The sequence below is a fragment of the Dipodomys merriami genome, unplaced genomic scaffold (assembly GCF_024711535.1).
Source record: "Dipodomys merriami isolate MVZ:Mamm:240054 unplaced genomic scaffold, mDipMer1.0.p SCAF_64, whole genome shotgun sequence".
In the NCBI taxonomy this organism is placed as follows: domain Eukaryota; kingdom Metazoa; phylum Chordata; class Mammalia; order Rodentia; family Heteromyidae; genus Dipodomys; species Dipodomys merriami.
The window spans coordinates 3708533-3730614 of NW_027206224.1; the positions used below are offsets into that span (position 1 = coordinate 3708533).

Consider the following 22082-nt stretch of genomic DNA (forward strand, 5'->3'; position numbering starts at 1 on the left):
GATAAAGAGGACCACTGCACATGGTTTTAGATCCTCTCATCTCCAAAGCCTGAAGGCAGCCTGGGGCAAGGTAAGGGACCGCTTTTGAGAAGATAAGAGTCCATAGATTTCTTGATGCGTTCCATTTATTCATTCCACAGTTCCTTGAGGCTTGGCTAGAATCTTGATTGCAACTTGTTCAAGGCAAAAAAAAAAGTTTAAGGAACAGTTCCTCCGTATGTGGGTAGAGGGTCTCTAAGATTCCCCCACATTTCTCCAGAGCAATATTAATTACTCAGAACTTCTGTTGCTTCCTCCATTCCCTCCAGCATACTTTGAGGCATGTGGAAGTCTGCTCTTCTCAGAGCAGGTAAGGGTTCACTGGTCTGAAGAAGAACCTAAGCCCTCCTGGCTCTGCTACTTATTGCCAAATCTCTTAGGCTTTCTGTGCCCCTTTGTATGACTTGGGGACAGTGCTCCCTTTGGAATGGAGTGAGTAGAATAATGAATTATGTACTTAGAGCAATGCCATGGATGTAATAGACTCAGTAATGTGAGACCTCCTTCAGTATTTTCACACAGTCTAGACTCACGCTGGATGCCCAAGTGACCCCCAGGCAGATGCCCAGATTCTGACCAAGTAAGAGCAACTAAGGAGTTCCTGCCCAACTTTTAACCTGAGACGCTAACCAGAAACACCATGAGAAGGCTTTGATGGAGACCCCAGAAATCTCCAGGAACAAGGAACAGGAGACTGGGATCTTTCTAGTTTTTCTCCTTGTCTGGTATTCCCGTACCCCAAAGTTCCTCCTGGGTCTGCTTGGCAGCCCTTGGTGAATGAAGCAAAGACCCTGGTTGGCCCTATACCTCCTTCAAAGGTCAGGATTGAGGTGACTCAATCTCTTTCCTACTCGGAGGCATGGGGAAGTCTATTGTCCCAGCCCTGTCTATGTGACAGAAGCCAATGTGAGGACATGGGAAAGTTCAGGGGAGCTCAGAGGACAGCAGACTCTATCTCCTACACCCCTTGGTCCCACTGGTGGATGGTCTTAAGCCCTAATACTCACATTTCTCACGTGCCATTAAGGTGAAATCTGAAGTCCTTGTCTTAGTTCTCTATGAACCAGTTGGGTGCTGCTGGAGCAGGGCAAGGACCAGGTCATGGCTGGAACCCTGAGCCTAATGAATGGAAGACAAGCTTGTGTCCTCCGTGCATGAGTAGAGGCAGCACAAGGTGAGAGATGGGAGCATTACCAGAGGGGCCTCCAATCCAGTCTATGAGCATAGTATCTTTTTGAGCTGAGCACTGAAGCATGAGTAGGTACCTCACTGATGGACAGTGGAAGAGCATTCCAGGTACCAGGAACAGCATGTACAAGGTGCAACTGTAGTCCTGGGCCTACAGGGGAGAAATGAAACCAAGTCTGAAGTCACAGAAAAAGAAGTAGTGTTCAAGCCCAGGGGGCCAAGGAGTGCCCACTGGACTGTGTCATGTCGAGGGAGTGCCAGGCCAATGGTCTGCCCACCTCCTGGAGCTGGCAGTCACGGACATTGAGCAGTCCTAGCTTTTCACTGTCAATGAGTAACTTGGTGGGGAAGTGGGAGGGGGGGATTGGGCGGAGCCAGGCCGGCTGCTGTGGGCCTAGTGGCGTTTTCCACTCCTGACCAAGTGTGCCTAGACCGCCTACCTGCTCAAGTGTCCACCTTGCTCTGCCCCACCCAGCCCAACCTGCCCGAGCTCCCTGGAGAAGGAGCCCTCTTTCCTGGCAGCTGGACCAAGAGAGTCGCCTTTGGCACCAGTAGGTGAGGGGCTGAGAGGGCATGGGTGGACTAGGGTGAGGACAGGGTGGGGGGTAAGGGGACACTGCCCTCTTTTTGTGTGAGAATAATTCCCAGGGATCCATCGTGGAGTGGTTGCCAATACTCTGCGTGCTCGGCTGTGTGCTAGGAGTTGGAAAATGCCAAGACCAGGGCAGACACTCTGTCTTGAAAGTTGCAGTTGGGAGTAGGACAATCTGCAAGCCTGAGTCAGGAGTCTTGTGTTCCAGGAGGAAACCTCTGGTACTTAAGTCCTCTGTGACCTTGGCCAGGCCCTGCCCTTCAGGACTTGCCTACAACATGCCACTGCAAGAAACGGTCTCTCCACGTTTCCAATATTTGTGATGTCGAGGAGCTTTTGGGAATGATCGCTTTGGGATTTATAGGCTAGGGAGGTTACTGCAAGAAGGAGACGAGGTTTTGGAGGTGGGACTCCTAAAAAGACTTTGTAGGGTCAAGAGCTAAGAGTCTGTGTGACTGGACCCGGGGACCTTGCTGAGTCTGGCTGAGAAGCTGAACCATTTTCTGCCTGAAACAGAGAGCTTCCGCCCTTAGGGGAGGAAGAGGATGCAGATCTACAGGAGATCCCTCTGGCTGTGTTTATGGGATGGAACCCCTCTTCCCATCCATCTGGGCTGGGTCTTCACTTCCATATCCCTCAGGCCCGTCCTGATTATGGCCCTGGCTTGGCTGTGGCTGCTTTGCCTCTCCAGTTCCCAGGTAAGCTGGGCTCTTCCTCCTACTTCAGGTCCTGGTAGTAGGGGTGGTTGGCACCTTTGTCTCCAATTTTACCTGGACCAACGATATTGACCATGGAAATAGTGTAGAGGTAGAGATTCAGAACTAGGACTGAAGGCCTGCTATCTGCAGGAGGTCAAAGGCCAGAGGGTAGATGGACTGAGGTGTGACCCGGCCTAGGGAAGGGGGAGAAATTTCCTTTCCTACCAGGTCCCAGCAGAAAGACAGAGCCTGGGACAAGGTAGAATTCTCCCACAGGCTGAGGCCCAAGCTGCAGAGCTGCATGTGGAAGTCCCTGAAAACTATGGTGGAAGTTTCCCTTTGTACTTGGTCAAGGTGAGCCTAGAGCTGAGTGAGTAATCCCCAAGTCCCACTCTTTCAAGTCCACCTCTTACCTCCAGCTCCCATCTTCTTTCTTACTTTGGCTTTCTTTTGGATCCTGCTTCCCAGAGAATATGTGTTATAACATGAATAACATGACTTTAGTCCTAGAGAATTTCAGAATGAAATATTGGTGCTGGGTATGTGATACACATTTGTAATTACGATGCTGAGTCAGCAAGTAAAAGCTAGCCTAGGCTACACAGAGAGATCCAGTATTAAAAAATCAGAGTGCCTATGGTTCATGCCTGTAATTCTAGCTACTCAGGAGGCTGAGATCTAAGGATTGTGGTTTGAAGTCAGCCTAGGTGGGAAAGTCTGTGAGATTCTTATCTCCGATTAACCAGCAAAAAGTCAGAAGTGGAGATATGGCTAGACTGGGGCAAAAATGCTAAGGAACAGCTTGTGGGTCCTAAGTTCAGTACACACACACACACACACACACACACACACACACGTTGGGTAAAGCAGAAACTCAGGCTTTTCCTCCCATTGATTGTTGAGCCTCAGGCAAGTGCCAACCCCCTTCTGAGGCTCACTTTCCCCACATATAAAATGGGGTTGTTAGATAAGAGACATATCTAAGCTTGGTCCCTACTCCTTTTGCCTCTGCTCTCACCCAGCTACCAGTGCCCCTCAAGGAGGCTGGAAGCCACGTTGTGCTGTCAGAGAGCTCAGATGTGGCAGCTGAAGTCCCCTTTGCTGTGGATCCAGATTCTGGCTTCCTGCTGGCAACCAGAGCCCTAGACCGAGAGGAAAAGGCAGAGTACCAGCTACAGGTATGGCCAGATGAGATAGAGGGGACAGTCATCAAGGCAGGGCTGGGCACTGACTGCTCTTTCATGCCAGGCCACCCTGGAGAGTGATGATGGACGTATCTTGTGGGGCCCACAGTCTATAACTGTGCATGTGAAGGATGAGAATGACCAGGTGCCCCAATTCTCCCAGACTGTCTACAGAGCTCAGCTGAGCCAGGGCACCAGACCTGGTAAGAGACAAGGGCAACCAACTTGCAGCAATGTCAGGTGGCCACTAATGGGGGACAGGACCACAGAGTTGAAGCTGTCCCTCCCCAGCTCTAACCCATCCTATACACTCACATTCTACTGAGGGTACCATCTACTCTTGGTTTTAACTTGTTCATCTGAGAAGTGGGAAGAAAAGCTGTGGCTCACCCCCAGAAACTGGCATGATGATGGATAGGGAAGGAAGGGCCAGAAGGAGAAGGGTGGGCATGGAAGACTCCCTATCCTGCCCTCCGTTACAGTTTACTTCCCTACCGTACACCAGGTGTCCCCTTCTTCTTCCTTGAGGCTACTGATGGGGATGAACCAGGCACTGCCAACTCAGATCTTCGATTCCATATCCTGAGCCAGACCCCGGCCCAACCTTCACCAGACTTATTCCTACTGGAGCCTCAGTTGGGAGCTCTGGCACTCAGCCCTGAGGGTGAGCCTAAGCTGGAATGGAGGGACAGGCAGGGAGCAGTGGAGATGGGTCGGAGGTGGCTCTGAGCTATAAGGAATGGATGGGCTGGAGCTGAGATGACGGAAGAGGAAACAGAATTGTAAGTAGAGGCCATGCCTGGAGAGTTAGGAAATGGGGTGGATGAAGTGCCTCAGCTCCACTCTCTGGAGATATCATAGAATGGCCAGAGGAGCTATCGTTGGGATACCTCAGTACTGATGGCAGAAGGGACCTGCATGTGGGAGTTCAAACCAAAGGCATAGGCTGATAGAAAAACAAGTGGATTATATCTCAATCCACCTAGCATCCTTTCACCCAACTAATCCCAAACCCCCATCCATCCTTATCATTAACACTATTAATCCATCCAAGCAATCATCTACTCATCTTCCTATTCTGATGATCCATCTACCCCCACCCCAGTTCACCAACATGTACTTTGTGGGTAGCTATAGAAATGATATTGCAAGCTTTCAAGTTTTGGTTGGATGCTTATGACCCTATCATCCCTTGACCTAGAATCTCAAGAACACCTGCCTTATATGTGGCTTCATATGTGGTATCAGCTGATCATTCTACCTCTTTTAGGAAGCTCCAGCCTAGAGCATGCCCTGAAAGGGCCTTACCAGCTCTTAGTGCAGGCCAAGGACATGGGTGATCAGGCCTCAGGCCACCAGGCTACAGCAACTGTAGAGATCTTCATACTGGAGAACACCTGGGCACCCCTAGAGCCTATTCACCTGTCAGAGAACCTCAAAGTCCCATACCCACATCACATTGCTCAGGTGAGTTAGTGGCTATCAGCAGCTAAAGCAGCTGGGAGACAGCTGTGCCTGAGTCTCATGGACACTTGCGGGGAGAGTCTGGGACCTAACTTGATTCCCTCTCCTCTTTCTATCACCCTTTCCACTACTTCCCATAGTCCCTCACATGCCATCCTCTGGCAGGTGTGGCTCTGTATTCTTATCTCTAGTACTTGCCCAAGGCTTTCGCTTCCTCAGGAAAACAGCTGCCACTTCTTGCTGCCACGGGGATTGTCACCCAGGCCAGGAATGTCTCAGGCCTACTCTAGGAATGCCCGAGGGTCAGTTTCAGCCTGAGAGGGCAGAAAATAAAAACAACCTGGTCATTCAGGCACTGTGTCAGGACTCAGGTTTGGATCAGGACAAAACTGCTATAAAGTTGTCACCACAAGTATCCTAAATATAAAGAGCCTACCCGGACTCCAGGGACTTGGAGGGCAGCAATTCCATAGTTAGAGTCCAGGCTTCTTGTTTGTAAATCAGTTGGGTTTAAGGGTGGGCATAGATCATTTCTGCCCCTTAACCCCAAGTGCTTTCACTCTATGTCTGCCTCCTAGGTACACTGGAGTGGAGGAAATGTGCACTATCACCTGGACAGCCAGCCTCCTGGGCCTTTCAATGTGGATGCAGAGGGGAAGATCCATGTGACCAAGGAGCTAGACCGGGAGGCCCAAGCTGAGGTGAGATGAGAGGGATGCGGGGGGGGGGGGGGGAGGCTGGAGGATGCTTAGTCATTCTTTGGTTGGCTTTTGTGAGTGTGACCTCCCTCCCAGATGCTGAGGCAGTGGAAGAGAGCCTAGAAGAGCTGGAGCTAACCATCTAGAAGCTCCAGGAGCTGCCCTTGGTCCTGACCTGAAGCCCCTCCCCTCACTGCCCATTACAGTACCTGCTCCAGGTGCGAGCTCAGAATTCCCATGGTGAGGACTACGCAGAACCCCTGGAGTTACGTGTGGTGGTAATGGATGAAAACGACAATGCACCTGTTTGCTCCCCGCATGCTCCTTCAATCAGCATCCCTGAACTCAGCCCCCCAGGTGGGCTATAGGAATTGTCAGGCTGAGGGAAGGATGGAGTCCCTACAAACCATCTCATTTTGCATCTCTTGGCCATATGGAGGTCTAACTTTAGGTCCCTATCTCTAAGTTCTTCTCCAACTCACACACATATGTACACACAAGTTCAAGTTCAGTTTTGTACAAAAAGAAAAGTAGGCAGGGCAAGACCTGTAGGCTGAGCCATGGTTCCACCCAAGTGGGTGCTGGTTTGTAGGTACTGAAGTGACTAAGCTGTCAGCAGAGGATGCAGATGCCCCTGACTCTCCCAACTCCCATGTTGTATATCGGCTGCTGAAACCTGAGCCTGAGGAAGGGACTGAAGAGAGAACCTTTCAGCTGGATCCCACCTCAGGAAGTATCACACTGGGCACTATCCCTCTCCAAGCTGGACAGAACGTTCGGCTCCAAGTGCTGGCCATTGACCTGGCAGGCGCAGAGGGTGGTAAGTATCTTGATGGTGACCTGGGCTCCTGACTCTCTGTTCTTATTGGGTCTCACACAAGACCTCCCATGCTTTAGGCCTCAGCAGCACATGTGAAGTTGAAGTCTTAGTCATGGACATCAATGACCACGCTCCTGAGTTCACCACTTCCCAGGTATGTGGAAGCAAAGGGATAACTTGGGAAGGGTGCTGGAGGGTCTCACTGGCTGTCACTATCTCTCCAGATTGGGCCTGTGAGCCTCCCTGAGGATATGGAGCCTGGGACTCTGGTGGCCACACTCACGGCCACTGATGCTGATCTTGAGCCTGCCTTCCGCCTCATGGACTTTGCCATTGAGGCGGGAGACACAGAGGGGATCTTCGGATTGGATGGAGAGCCAGACTCTAATCATGTCCAACTCAGACTCCGCAAGGTAAGAATCTGGATGGTGGGAAAGGGATATGTGTATGTACCCCCATGCACATGCACTCGCACAAGTGCGCGCGCACACACACACACACACACACACACACACACACACACACACACACACACACACACACACACACACACACACACACACCACAGCCTGCACAGTGACCCAGAACTTACTGGTTTCAGAACCTCAGCTATGAGACAGCTCCTCATCATGAGGTGGTGGTGGTGGTACGGAATGTGGAAGAACTGGTGGGCCCTGGCCCAGGACCTGCATCCACGGCCACTGTGACTGTGCTGGTGAAAAGAGTGATCCCTCCCCTCAAGTTGGATCAGGAGAGCTATGAGGCTAGTGTCCCAGTCAGCACCCCAGCAGGTTCCCTCCTGCTGACCATCCAGCCCTCATACCCCAGGAGCAGACCTCTCAGGTGAGCCAAAAGCCTGAACTCTTACCTGGGCTAGATCTCTTCTGCTTCTCAGGGTTGAATCCCAGGCCTCAGAGGAGGCTCATGTTATCTATTATTTGAACTATCTCTCAAGTTATTGATAAGGCCAAGATTGTGTCTCCTGGGGCATGGAGGGTTGGGAGCACGGGGGTGAATCAGGAGGAGGGCATTTAGACCCTATGAGAACTCAGATTATCTCTCCATCTGGAAGGAGGCCCATGTCCTCCTCTATCTCCCACTCAGATTGCAGCAGGGAGACAAGGCTGTCCCCAAGCTGGGGCCCTATCCAAGCCCCTTGGCAAGGGAACAAGTGAAGCAATACCTAGTCTCTGATAGTTCCTCTACCACCCACAGTATCTTCACTCCAGCCTCCCACTCCAACAAGCCTCAAAGCTGTGGAGAGAGGCTGGGCACCCCAGCTGCCCCTTAGAGATCATGGAACTGGAGCAGGTCACACGATCCTGGGATTTCTGAGCAAGATCCCCTATGTAATCTCAGTGCCACCTCATTCCCATCCCTTTCTCTGGTCCTCAGGTTTTCCCTGGTCAATGACTCAGAGGGCTGGCTCTGTGTCCATGAGGCTTCCGGGGAGGTACACACAGCCCAGTCTCTGAAGGGTGCCCGACCTGGAGACACATACACAGTGCTTGTGGAGGCTCAGGACCCAGGTATGGCCAGGAATCAGTGGGACCTCTTGGAGGAACTACATTTGGAAGTCGCTCCCTATGCAAAACTCAGACAGATAGGCAGACCTGAATCTCCCCACCCCCTGGGCCCTTACAGACAATCCTTCAGCCTCTAGTAGGAGAGAAGGATGGGAAGCTGGAGCGTTCTGCCTTCCTGAGAATGGATTTACTACAAAGTGAGAGGCCTGGCTTCTGCTTCCTTTCTCTCATCACTCTCCTGGTCTACCTTGAAATCCTCTAATCCTGCTCCTTAGCCCCTAAAAGATGTCTTAGGGTGTCAGCTTCAGAAACAAGCTAAGAGAGTGGGTGTGGGCCAGGGGAGGAAGGATGACCAGAAGCTGTATCTAAGGCAGACATGCTAGGAGATGAGCCAAAGGGCATGCTAAGGCCAGGTAGGAAGAATTGTGAATGTTGTTTGGTTAGGATGGACTGGTTCTGGGAGGGTATTGTTGGGAGGGTGTCAAAAGGTTCCTGGTCATGGGTCAAGAGGAGTACCCCTCCATGGTCAGGGCATTGCCATGTTTCTGGGCTCTGGTTTAATATCAGGGATGGCTCTGAGGGCAGGTTTGGCATCCAGAAAGATGGAGGTGAGTCTGGCAGCTGCTTAAACAGTGAAGAGGTAAAGTCCGTTGTGAGGAAGATACTGACGTGGAGATGATGGGATGAAGTGAGGGATGGATTGGAGGAAGGGTGGCTGATGACAGCAGGGTGTGACCTATGGGCTGTGTGGGAGGAGCCAGCTAAGGAATTCCAGGGCTCACCCCGCCCCCAACAACACAGATGAGCCAGAACTGAGCACCTCTGCCAGCCTCATGGTCCACTTCCTGAAGGCCCCTCCTGTCCCGGCCCTGACTCTGGCCCCCATGCCATCCCGACATCTCTGCACACCTCGCCAGGACTATGGCGTGGTCATCAGTGCACCCAGCGAGGACTCCAACCTGTCCAGTGGGCATGGCCCCTACAGCTTTGCACTGGGTCCCAACCCCACCGTGCAGCGAGATTGGCGTCTTCAGCCTTTCAATGGTATTTGGTGAGGGAAGGGAGGGAGCTGTGACCAAGTTGCAGCGGGGTTGGAAGGGAGGGATCACTTGGAAATGAAATAAGATGGGGCTGGATCTAGAAGGAGCAACCCCCAGCTGATTTCCAGGACAGTGATTCAATCATTGCTTGCAATCCAATAGATTCCCATGCCTTCCTCACCCTGGCCCTGCATTGGGTGGAGCCAGGTGAACATGTAGTTCCAGTGGTTGTTCAACACAATGCCCAAACATGGCAGATCACGGTCCGAGGTGAGTCTGGAGCCAAGGATGTCATTTGCAGCCATCAAGTTGCAGAAGGAAGGGGCTGGGTAGGGGTCACTGATGCTCACACAGTTGGTTTATACCTGTGCATACTTGTCCATTTGTGGCCAGGCCCCTATATCTGTGTGCATGCTGCCACATACATAGGAGTACATTCATGTATGCGTGTGTACAAAAATAGATAGGTGCCATCTAGCTAGCCAGGGGGCTTCAAGCCACTGGGAGCCCTCCCCCACTCCTTTCACCTTCTCCCCCCCTCCCCTGCCTTCCTCCAGTGATTGTGTGTCGTTGCAATGTGGACGGACAGTGCCTGCGCAAGGTGGGCCGCATGAAAGGCATGCCCACGAAGTTGACAGCAGTGGGTGTCCTCGTAGGCACGCTGGCAGCCATAGGTAATGGAAGCTGGGTTCCTGTGGGTGGGGAGAGTGGATGGTTCCTGTGGATGGTTAGGGATGTCCTGTTTCCATAGTGTCTCCAGGTCTGCAAGTGTAACCTCCTAACTATTATTTTGCACTTTTCTCTTGGTGTCATCCTCATCCTCATCAAGAATGGTGTTTACCATTGCATTATTTTGCGTGGCCAGAGTGTCAGGCCTTAGGCCTAGCACATGAGGTGCATTATCGCATGGAATCCCCACTGCAGCCTGTGAGATGGATCTGTTGTCTTCCTGTTTTACAAATGAGGTCTCTATGGCTCAAGAGAGGTTAAATGACTTGTGCAAGTTTACGCAGGCTAGGATAGATCTCTTATCTTTCCACTCTTGTTCCTTTAGTCCAAGCCACTCTTTCTGTCTCCTTTATTTTTTAGTCCCCTAAGTATTTTCCTCATTTGCTTTGCTGGTCCTAGCACAATGCTGCCATGTACCTTTCTCCTAGAGGTCTATGGGAACAGCTCATTGGACATTAGCTGTCCACAGAGAAGGTGATGTTGGAGGCTGGGGTGAGTTAGGGAAGCCTCAGTGAGTTCAGGGTCTGGTAAAGGTTGACTGGGCCAAGTCCTCAGAGTCCTTCAGGTTCTAGGAGTCACTCCCCAGCCCTCAGACTCCGTTCAGCTTTGGATACACTGTCTAGGAAACTTTGTCCCTACAAATGGAGAAGTTCCACAGCCCCCTTCTGAGTGTTGATGTACTTGGACCCCTCAGGCTTCTTCCTCATCCTCATCTTCACCCACCTGGCTTTGGCAAGGAAGAAGGACCTGGATCAACCAGCAGACAGCATGCCCCTGAAGGCAGCCGCCTGAGTAATCTAGGAAAACTCAGCTGGGAGCTTGGCCTCTGGCTCCATCTGAACCCACTGGGAAAAGTCCTCGTGCCCAAAATCCAGTGGGGACCACTACAGAGTAAAAACCCCTCTTATCTTCCTGGGGTGGAGGTACTGTCACTATGTATGTTCCAGGAGCCTGAATGACTTTATGGGATTCCCAAAGGAGTGCTCTGAATGGCAGCTCATTGTCCAATAATAAAGCTTCAGTGAATGAGCGGGGCAGGGCCCTGAGAATTGCTGTGCTTGAGTGCAAATGTTCATGCCCCCTCCATCTTCTGGCTCTGGGGATTAAGGAGCAGAGTTGGGATCCCTGAGAAGAAGGACCTAGGGACATCATTTGGACTTTTGGTGAGCTCTTGGGGACAAAGCGAGACAGGCTATTTCCTTGGGTATCCAGAGCTCACTGCTGGGATGGATAATTGTGATGGTGTCATTCCTGTCTTTCCAGGATATCATTTTGCTATGGGAGGTCATAATCCTGTGAGTCTGTGTCCTTTGTTCCTGGAACTCTTTTTTTTGGGGGGGGGGGTCCAGTCGTGGGGCCTGAACTCTGGGCCTGGGCGCCGTCCCTCAGCTCTTCAGCTCAAGGCTAGCGCTCTACCACTTGAGCCACAGTACCACTTCCGGCTTTTTTCTTTTTGCTTATGTGGTGCTGAGGAATCAAACCCAGGACCTCAGGCATGCAAGGCAAGCGCTCTACCACTGAGCCACTTCCCAGCCCTGTCCTTTGTTCCTGTGTCCCTATGCATGAGCTTCCTGCATACATAGGTTAGCAGAGATCCCCCACTCTGCAAGGCAGGCACAGGAGAACAAAGCCAGAGATGAGTCCTTTTGTCCTGTGCAGGTTCTCAGGCACTTCTGGAGTCCACACACAGGTGGTGGCCATGTCAGGGAATCTTCAGAGTAGCAGAAAAGGGAGTTGCTTGAATAGATACCATTGGGGTGGAGCATGGCTCACCCTAGCCCAAGATTAAGCCATGGCCCAGTTGTCCTGACCATGGATCCAAACAGACCTGTAACCCTTGCCCTTAGACTTACTCCAGACAAGCTGATCTCCTTTCTAATGGTCTCCAGGAAGCCAGGGTGGGACTGACTGTCCCAGGCACCCCGAGTTGATGATGGTAAATCACGGGGAAGAGAGAAAAACAACCTTGGTGGGGCCCAACCCTATTTTTAGGAGATAATCTCTCTACAGCTGGCAAGTTCTGTGGGAAGAGGGCCAAAGCCAGCCAAAAGAGATGCATCAGGCATTCTGGCTGGCCAGAGGAAGCCTGTAGATGTTCTCCGAGGTCGGTCCCAGTCACACTGCACTCAGAAACTCTCACCAGAGGCTCCATTGACTAGTCTGGGCCAAGTAGGGCTTCCCTGCCCACTGTCACCAGATCTGTCCCCTGATCCTCTTGGCTCACATCTACTCAGATAGTCTTTCAGGGTACAAAGCCACTTGGAGGTAAAATCTCATCTAATCTTCCCATCAACTACATGGGGAGGATCATTGGCCCCTTTATCCAGTAGAGAATCCCTAAGGTCAGGGAGGTGAAGAGCTGTTTCTGGGAGACTTGGAACCAGAGCCCAAGGCAGAACAATGTAACCAAGTTCTATGTAACCTCTCTAGAAGCATCTGATCCTTCATCTGGTCTCTGTTCCCAGAAGATCCTCCAGTGAGCCTTACAGATCACCTGGCCAGTTCCTTCTACTAATGGTGGAAAGATGCATTGTAAAGAGATGGCAGGAACTTCTCTGGTTCATAAGCTGGAATCTCCCTGTCTCCGGGTCCTTGGTTTGGATGGATGGGTAGGTGCATAGATGAGTGGATGGATGAACAATTGGCAGTGTAAGTAGACAGATAGATGGGGATCAATGAGGGAAAGTTGGGATGATGGGAATCCAGGGCAAGTTGAGGCACCTTGTCTCAGTTTGAGGACTTCTTCCTGAGCTTCCAGGCTCCTGGCTACTCTGTAGTTGTTATCATTGCCCGGTTTCCCTGAGTATCTGAAGACAGAAACCTCTCTTGTCATCTTCAGCCCCATCCTAAAGGGATAAGTAAGGCTCAGAGAGGGGCATGGCTTCTCCTGGGTCACAGATAGAAACACATTGGTGGACTGGGGAGTGCTTGTAGGGACTCATGTTCATGAAGTGTGCCTCCTGCTGTAGACAAGGGAAGGGCGCTATCCATTCTCTGCCTCAGCCTTACTGAGTTTCCACATATATAACCTCACCTTTCTGAGCCTCAGTTTTCATGTTGGTAGAATAGGCCTCACTTCATAAGTTGATGGGAGAACCACATGAGATAATCCTTGTAATGTGTTTTTAGCCCAGTGCCAAGTACATCACAGGCTTTCCCCAGTTGATGAATTCTGAGGTGAGGTGGGGGTACCACAAATGCATGTAGCCCCACACTCACACACATTCTAGAGAGTACAAGGCCCTGGGTTTGGGGAGGAAGGATGGAGAAGGGGCTCCAGCGTTAGCTCCATCCAGGCCTTTTTGGGCGGCCCAAGACAAGACATTGGCCTGGGTTCCTCTGCATACTCTGGGCTCCAGAGGTCTCCTGGAACTCTGACTGGGTTGGAGCTGGATGGAGGAACATGGCCGCAGCAGGGGGCTCCTACTCCCCCTCTCCCAGGCCCCTTCCAGAGGCACAGAGCCAGATCAAAGGGACCCAGCACTGAGGACTGGGAGGCAGCCTTGGAAAGAATGTAAACATGAAGATATTTTTAAACGTTTTCCAGCCCTAGCGATAGTAGAGAGAAGCAAGAGGCAAAGAGGTCAGTCTGGCCCTCACACCCAAAGATCTAAACAGTCTTGGGACTACCCCCCCCTCCCAAGACAGCCCTGCCCCCTCCCACCTCCACCTACCTATCCCTGCCCCAGGACTGTAGCTTACATATCAGGGCAGAAGTTTTTTTTTTTTTTTTTCCTGTTTTTACCTTCAGATGTCCTACTGCTCTTGGATAGAGCACTGTTTGGTAGGTGGGTGATGGGGGAAGCAGGAAGCAGGCTGGAGGGAGATGGGGGAGCAGGAACAGACTAGGATGGACTCACTAGAGTGAGTCAAGCTCTGAGAGGGCCACTAATGATGGGGACAGTAGGGGTGGGGGGGAGAGAGAGGAGGAACTTTGATTACACCCAGGTGTCACAGTGACTCACGAACGTGGGGACAAAGCTCCCAGAACATCTCTGCTTCCGGTGTCACGGTGACGCTCACCACGGGTTCCATGACAACAGCCTCTTCTCTGAGTGATGTGGCCACTCTCACACACTCTCAGGAGTGTTACAAGGAGACTGGTGCAGGGAAAGCAGCCACAACATATTCCCTCCAACCCGTGATCATACCCCAGGGACCATAGCATATGGGACTCAGGGACCTTTACCATATTCACATTCCACTGACCACAGCCTGTGGCTCTGAGCTGTGGCCTGGCTGGGCTGCGGCTATCAGGACATTGAGGTACCCTGGCCCAGGAGAAACCTCCACTACTGTCTTGCATGCTTTAGGAAACTGCTGTGCCACCTTTCCCTGCTTAGGGGTGCATAAGGACTTTGTGTCGCTCTACAGTTCCTGTGGGAAGGGCATGACAAGAGGGTGTTATTCTCCAGGTCCTTACTACTAAAACAGCAGATCCAGGGACTTTGAGGTGTGGTAGGGTATGGGGTTCAGGGGAGCTGAGGAGAGCTGGCACTAGTGGAAAGGAACCTAGAGACTTGTCCAGGTTTCAGTGTGCCTGTGTATGCCCCTTGCCAGGGCTGTTGCTATTCTTACCTACTGGTGGCGGCGGGGATCGGAGATAGTGGAGGGATGGGAGGGAGTCATGAGCACTGGCCCCTTATCTGACACATTCTGTGGAAACTTGGCCAGGGGTTGCCAGTCTCAAAGCACTGAGTGGCTTGGGGAGTAGGCGACAGGGGACCACAGGGATGGGCTGGGTTTCTTGCAGAAATGTCTTCTCCTTTAGCCAGGCAAAGTCTCCTTTAAAACTGGCCTGAGGTGGGGGAGGGAATTCCAGTCGTCTTTCTTCCTACCTGCCTCTCGTGGTTCCTTCCCAGTCCACCCCAGAACACACCACCATTGTTTCCATCACCGAGCTTGGGTCACTGCAGATGACAATGCGTTGGCTTCCTCAGTTGAAGGGGCAGCCTCTAGGAAACAGCACTGGCTTGGTCTGGAGCCACAGAAGCCCCTTCTGGCCACAGTTCCACCCATTTCCTCACTATGTGGTCTTTAAGCAAGTCACCTGTCTTCTCAGAGCCTCAGTTTCCCCATTCCTTCTCCCAGGTTGTGTTAGGGATGACAGGAAGGTGTGTGCACACGTATAAGGGTCCAACTTATGTGTGTGTGCATGTATGCACACATGTGGACAATCAGAGGTAGAGGCGCATGGGCCCCCACCCTGGAGACTCCCTCCCTATGGATTTTCCATTGGCACGTCGGCACCCTCTGCCCCCAAAATAGGCGCTATGAGCTGTGTGCGACAGAGCCCAGACTAAGGGGCCTTTTTATAGCTGCCCTTTGATTGTCAGCTCTTGAACGGCTATTTCAAGCCCCAACGCCTAGAGAAGTGGGGCTAGCTCAGCGGACCTGGCTGGCTCTCTTCTGAAGGCATCCCCAAGAGGCTAGCCCTACAGTAAGCAGGAAAAACACGTACCCTTGGGGAGGGCCATCCATCCCCAGGGCTCAGCCTCTTCCTCCAAGGAAACTACAGATGGGCAAAACTCAACCACATGTATGGAGCTTATCTACAGCCTCTGTCCACTTGCTACACATTGTGAGGGTTTACTGGGATAGCACAAACCAAGCCCTAAGTTAGCACAGGGTGTGGTATCTAATTGGCCCTAAAAATATTAACAGTTACTATTATTGTCATTACAGCTGTAATCACACTTGGTTTCTGTTGCGACAATAAATTTTTTTCCAGTTTTTTTCTGACCATTTATCTTTTATTGATGGACTCAAGAGATGATGCTTCCCTTGCCTACATACGCTCTCTCTCTCTCTCTCTCTCTCTCTCTCTCTCTCTCTCTCTCTCTCTCTCTCTCTCTCTCTCTCTCTCTCTCTCTCTCTCTCTCTCACACACACACACACACACACACACACACCTTGCTTTAGAGTAAGGAGCCCCAAATTTTTGTCAGTATTCCCCGTGGACCCTCTCTATAAATGGCCTTTGGGGGGTTCATGACCCTTGAGACTGGACTTTCAGAGCATATGTGGGGTCTACACATATCATTGCTTTTAAATACCATCAGTTACTGACCCACAGGATTCCCAAACTCCAGATTCTGAAAGTCTAAGTCTAGATGCTGAATATCCTAATGACCTCTGCACTTGGATTCTAGAATTGCCTCCCTGGAACTGGAAGAAATGGACTTCTTCCATAGCTCCATAGGAGGAAGAATTTTCTGGCTACTCAGGTGCATAAGCCTTGACAAACTGGGCTGGGAATGTGCCTTAGTGGTAGAGTGCTTGCCTAGCATGCATGAAGCCCTGTGTTCAATTTCTCAGTACCACATAAACAGAAAAGGCCAGAAGTGGAGCTGTAGCTCAAGTGGTAGAGTGCTAGCCTTAAGTAAAAGAAGCTCAGGGACAGTGCCCAGGCTGAGTTCAAGCCCCAGGACTGGTTTAAAAAACAAAAAAAAACAAGGACTTGACAAACTTAGCTCCTTGGTCATGGTCCATGTGTACAAGGGTGTGGGCTGCCAAAAGGTAGAGACAGGATATAGGGGGGCAGATTCTGGGAAGTGGCAGGGGCAGGGAGAGGAAGAAAGTGTGGCTGAGCCAAGCCTTCCTCTTTCCAGTTGGGGTCATTTCCCAGCAGGGCAGCAAGGTCAGTTGGGTCTGGGAGCAGAGAGTCACATGTGCTACCCTCATCCCAAGTAGTTCCTGTACAAGAGGAGATTCCTTATGGTCCACAGGATAAAAATAGATCCCAGGTGATGGCCTGCAATCCTCATCCAGCACCACCGGAGTTATTCTGAGAGTGACAGGCATAAGGCGGGGCCAGGCCTTGGTCAGGTGGAATTGAGCAAGCTGGTACCCTCAGCCTGCAAGCACCCTGCCCTTTCAGGGATCCTGAATGGAGATAGGAGACTGGAACTGTGTGCTAGCTGACCCTTGTAAGTGGGGGCTCCAATGTGACACAGCTATGGAACCCTAGACAAGGCACATGGCATCTCTGAAGGTCAACTTCCTTTTCCAATCATGAGAACCTTGACTCCTACATTTTGGCATGGCTGAGGGAATTTAGTGAAGTTGACAGGTGGTGCTCAATAAATGTATGAATCCTCACTTTAGCTGTCCCAGAACCTCAGTCTTTTCTATATCCAGAGAGGAGAAAGGTCTTGCCTCAGTTGCCCAGCGGCAGAAAACTCCCCTCCCATGGAAGAAGCCAGAGTCGGGCACAAAAGCACATTTCTGAAAGGATTTGTGGGGATTTTCCTGGAGCAATTCCATCCAACTGGAGAATTCCATTCTTGGCTTGGCTGCCCAGGACCCAGGCTAAGGAGAAGCAGCTCTGGCTAATTCCAGTTCTATCTAGCTCTTGCTCCTTGTCTACCAAGCTGAGGCCCTGATCTGTGGCATAATGGTGCTCACACTATGAATGGTGGGGTTTTGAGGGACCTGGTGCTTCTAGCACCCTTGAGATCATGGCATAGAACAGTGCTGAGCACATAGTTCTATGTGGCTCTCCCTTGAGCCCTTCTCCAACCCATCTAGAGGTTACCCCCTTGTTTCATCCAATGTATCCTAGAATTTTCTCCCCCAACCTCTGAGCTCAAATGAGTATAGACCAAACGGCATGATGGACAGTGTCTTGGAAACAGATGGCACCTGACTCTGTTTAGTGCTGAAGAACTGACAAAGGCAGCTGGTGAGAATAGTGTCTGGGCTGGGCCAGCTGCCTGGGCAAAGACTCAGAGGTATGGTCAAGTTCAGAGACAGGGATATACAGTTTCCTTGAGGCCAGAGTCCAAGTCTGAGGCCGCCTGATGGGCATTGAAGCTAGGGGCACAGGAAGCAGGGAGACTGAACAGAATGGAGCTACTTACTAATCTGGAATTAGAACCCAATAACTTGCCAGCCCAAACTACTTCCCTCCACTGCTACCTTCATCAGGGTTTGCTTCAAAACAGGAGGAATCTTCTCTGGGTTGGGCCAGGCTGGTTGACTGAAACCCCCAGACACACCAGAGATTAGAGGTCCTGTCAGAATCCCAGCTATGTTCTTCATAATGTGCCTGTCCTCGGGGATATTCCTGAACCCCAAATGAACACTGTCTGCCCATATAGTTCCTAGGGAGCCACAGTCTTCCTTCCCTTCCCCCCCCCCCCACCTCCCCTCCCCCCCACACACAAAAAGACTGCTTGGAGCAAAGTTCTTGTTGGGTCCCGTTTACTCTTGCCACTTTATTTCAACTGCAGCCTGTCCCTCACCCTATCCAGCTTTGGTCACCATCTCCATGCTTGGGAGGGAGCACGTGGCCACCCCTGAGACTGGCGCCAAGGTTTATGAGGCAGTGCAGAAGTCCCTGAGAGCCAGATGGGTGGAAAATGTTACCCAGTTCTAAATCAGCCAGCCTTCCAGCCTCCTGGTGATCTCATCCCCTTCCTAAGATAGTCACACTCCCCTCCCCCACTGCTGGCCAGCCAATGGGGTAAGTCACATCACAAGGGAGCCAGTGAGTGTGTGTGTGTGTGTGTGTGTGTGTGTGTGTGTGTGTGTGTGTGTGTGTGTGTGTTGGAGGAAGAACTTCAACCTGGGGGTTCACTATAAATTCAGTTGAGTTCCCACCCCCTCCCCCAGTGACAGTATTTGCAAATAGCAGTTTCTTGCCAAAGGATCTATAAAGGTCTTTGCCCATCATGTTTTCTTTTCACTCACTTTTAAAGTCTGCCAAGATGTATGCACCAGAATCCGTGTCCTGTGCTAGAAGATACGTTGATTGGTGTACGGTTCCTTGTTCTTACAAACACCAGTGCCATGACCATTTTTGTTCAAATCCCTGGTGTAGTTAGTTGCCTGGCCCACCCTCCTGCCTTTCTCTTTCCTTCCCTCCCTCCCTTCTTCCCTCCCTTTTTCCCTCTCTCTTTATGAAATAAATTCTCACAAATGCTTGATGGGAGGGCAAACCTCCTGTATGCCTGGTTCAGGGCAGGAACGGGGATCAAAAATTAATGAAGGTCACAAAGTCAAGAGAAAGGGGCACGTCAGGCATAGTGGTATACACTTGTAATCCCAACACTCAGGAGGTCTTGAGATTGGAGGATCATGAGTTTGAGGACACACTTAGCTATGTATTGAGACCCAGTTGAGAGAGAGAGAGAGAGAGAGAAAGAGAGCACACAAGAGAGAGAGCACCTTGCTTCCCCATGCTCTGGAAGACCTAGCTCACTGAGACACAAGATCTTCTGTGACCCATACTGGCAGCTGTGTCTACACATCCTCACTGCAAGCACAGATAGAGGTCTAGCTTCAGGGCGGGATCCTCCCATTGCAGCCAATGTATACATTTTACCAAATGCAACCCCAGGTTTTGCTAGACTCATTCTGTAGACTGACAACTAACTTCTTCCTACATTGCTGCCTGGCCTATGAGGCAGGTGGAAGAGATGTTTTCAGCAAATGTCTAAACATTCAGCAGTTTCATGAGTGCTAAGAGGAAGCTTTGGAGGTAAGACATCAAGATTTGACACTCAGCTTTGCATTTACCAGTTCTGTGACCTAAGGCATAGCATTTTACCTCTTCAGATTCAGTTTCTTCATCTGTAAAATGGATTAGTGATAGTTGTCAAAAGATTAGGTGGAGCCGGGCGCCAGTGGCTCATGCCTGTAATCCTAGCTACTCAGGAAACTGAGATCTGAGGATCATGGTTCAAAGCCAGCCTGGGCAGAAAAGTCCGTAAGACTCTTATCTCCAATAAACCAGTAGAAAACCAGAAGTGGTGCTGTGGTTCAAGTGGTAGAGCGTTCACCTTGAGCTGAAGAGTGCAGGGACAGAGTTCTAAGCCCAGAGTTCAAGCCCCATGACCAAAAAAAAAAAAAAAAGATTGGGTGGAGATTAAATAAGATATGTAAAGTATTTAACACATCACCTAGCCAGAGTATATTATTTTTTAAATGCGGCACTGCTTATTAAAGATCATAAATGGAACCTTTGCAATCTCCCTTCCCTGGCTGAACTCAGATCCAGTGGGTGAAGCTCAGGGAGGAAAAAGTGGGAGGTGAGGTGGGCAGGGTTGGCTCATACTTACTAAGGTTAGAAAAAGATTAAGGTATTTTTCTAACTCTTTGGAAGCAAGAGAAGGCGATGGGGGCCAAGGATGAGAGGATGTCATTTGGGGTTATAAAATCATTCCCAGGAGCTGAGATAAATATGAAATTGAATTTTCAACATACCCCAGAGTAAATGATAAAATAAAGTCATATAAACTATGTATCAAATTCGCCAATTACCAAGACCTTTCCACACTTGAGCTTTGGTCAGGCTCAATGTTATTTTTGCTATATTCTCTTGGATAACAGAAAGTCCTTAAGGTCAGCCCAGATTCAAAAGGAAGGGAACTATACTCTGCTGCTAGATGGAAAGAATATTAAGGAATGTGTCATCATCATTAAAACCTTCCTAGGAGTGATGTGGAGGCTAGCCTGACTCCAAAGAAGAGATTCCAGCTTATGGGGCATCAAGACCTCTTTCTTTCCTCTTTTCTCTCTCCCTAACTTCTACTTTATTATCTCATTTTATTCATTTTATTAGTCTATTCTAATCATTCTATTCTATGCTATTTCTTTCTTGTTTCTTTTTCTTTCTTTTGCTGGTTGTGGGGCTTGAATTTAGGGCCTGAGCACTGTCCCTGAGCTCTTTTGCTCAAGGCTAGCATTCTTACCACGTGAGCCACAGCTCCATTTCTGGTTGTCTGGTGGTTAAACGGAGGTAAGAGTTCAAAGCCTGGGCTGGCTTTGAACTGCGATCTTCAGATCTCAGCCTCCTGAGTAGCTAAGATTACAAATATGAGCCACCAGCACCTGGCTCTATGCTATTTCGTTTCATTTCAATGCTATAGATGGAACCCAAGTCTTTCCTAAGCAAATGCTCCACCTCTGAGCTATCCCCCTCTCCCGCCCCTCCCCAACATTTTCAATGCATATATTGTATGCCTACTTTAAGTCAGGCAGCGGGCTGATCCCTAGAGACCCCTGAGCAAGTCAAATAAGGCACCTGATGCTAAGAAAACAGGCAGGAGACACGTAGAGAGCTGTTATAGGGTTCTCAGTGCAATGGGGACCAGAGAAGGCCTAGAAAATCAGAGCGTCTTCCAACGTGAGTGATACTTCAGCAGAGTCAATCCGAATAAGCTGAATAAGCCAAGAGATGAAGGACAGCACAACAGGTGTTTCGGCTAGAGGAACAGCAAGGCCAAAGGCTTGGTACATTCGAGGAACATGAGCTATGGGGCCCACAAACCTGGGCGGGGGGAGAGGAGATCAGAGGCTAGTCTAAAGAGAAGTCTGAGCTCTCACATCAAGGGTGATAGGGAGCCCGGAGGGGTTCCGAGCAGAAGCGTAACATGGTCAGACTGGATGGCTGTCTGGCTGGTGGAACTGCCTGGAAGGTCGCTATCATTTGGAGTCAGGGGAGGATAAAGGTGGTTTTGACCATTTGGGGAGCTGGGACATTGGGCAGGAGGGACTGGACCCCAGGGCTACTAGGAGAGTGGTAATGGGAACAGACTGCAGGGAACGAAATAGGGAGGATAGGATCAGAGGAAAACAGTTTCCCTGGGGGAGATTGTTCAAGGTAGGACCCAGAAACCCCTTCCCCACAAAACAGGACCGAGTGAGCACAATGCAGAGGTCCTCTGCCTCCTTATTCCCAGCCCCAAAGATGCCATGAGGCTTCCTGAGGATTGTTCCTGGCTGTAGTCTCAGGGAGACCCTGTTCAGATGCAGGCTGGGCCTCCAGAGACATTCTCCCGCCAGTCCAACTGCAGCTGACACCTGCATGGCCAGATGGTGACATCTAGAGGCAGCCTCTGGTTCTCACATTCCACCATATCACACTGAGGATTTAATCATCAGGACGCCAGGTAGAAGACGCTCAGCTCCTCCTTCCCTGGATGCCTAAGCCCCAGCGTGGGTCAGCAAAGCTCCACTGTAGTGATTCCTTTGTAGCTAAGTGTTCATTTTCTGGCACTCCACCCTCTCAGCCAACTCTCTAGGATTCTTTCTGTTTCCCACACTTACTGTTTTCTTCCTAATTCTCTGGTCTCCCTCTCTTTGTCTTGTTCCTCTTC

At 50.6% G+C, this 22082-nt stretch overlaps 1 protein-coding gene across 5 annotated transcripts; it reads left to right on the top strand.

The window, feature by feature from the left end:
* Nucleotides 1–1648: 1648 nt before the first annotated feature.
* Nucleotides 1649–11027, top strand: LOC138815440 (cadherin-16-like). Of its 5 annotated transcripts, none has more exons than XM_070004858.1 (18): nucleotides 1649–1782; nucleotides 2336–2517; nucleotides 2794–2871; nucleotides 3540–3695; nucleotides 3766–3904; nucleotides 4207–4365; nucleotides 4972–5168; nucleotides 5744–5866; nucleotides 6070–6220; nucleotides 6456–6683; nucleotides 6761–6837; nucleotides 6908–7096; nucleotides 7285–7526; nucleotides 8079–8212; nucleotides 9011–9253; nucleotides 9412–9519; nucleotides 9807–9923; nucleotides 10673–11027. In XM_070004858.1, exons 2-18 carry the CDS (start codon nucleotides 2365–2367, stop codon nucleotides 10768–10770), a joined length of 2592 nt encoding a protein of 863 aa, XP_069860959.1. In that variant the 5' UTR covers nucleotides 1649–1782; nucleotides 2336–2364; the 3' UTR covers nucleotides 10771–11027. The 5 variants fall into 5 exon arrangements, with proteins under 5 accessions (XP_069860959.1, XP_069860961.1, XP_069860958.1 ...); XM_070004860.1 differs by having other exon boundaries at nucleotides 2353–2517; XM_070004857.1 differs by having other exon boundaries at nucleotides 1649–1778.
* Nucleotides 11028–22082: the final 11055 nt, after the last annotated feature.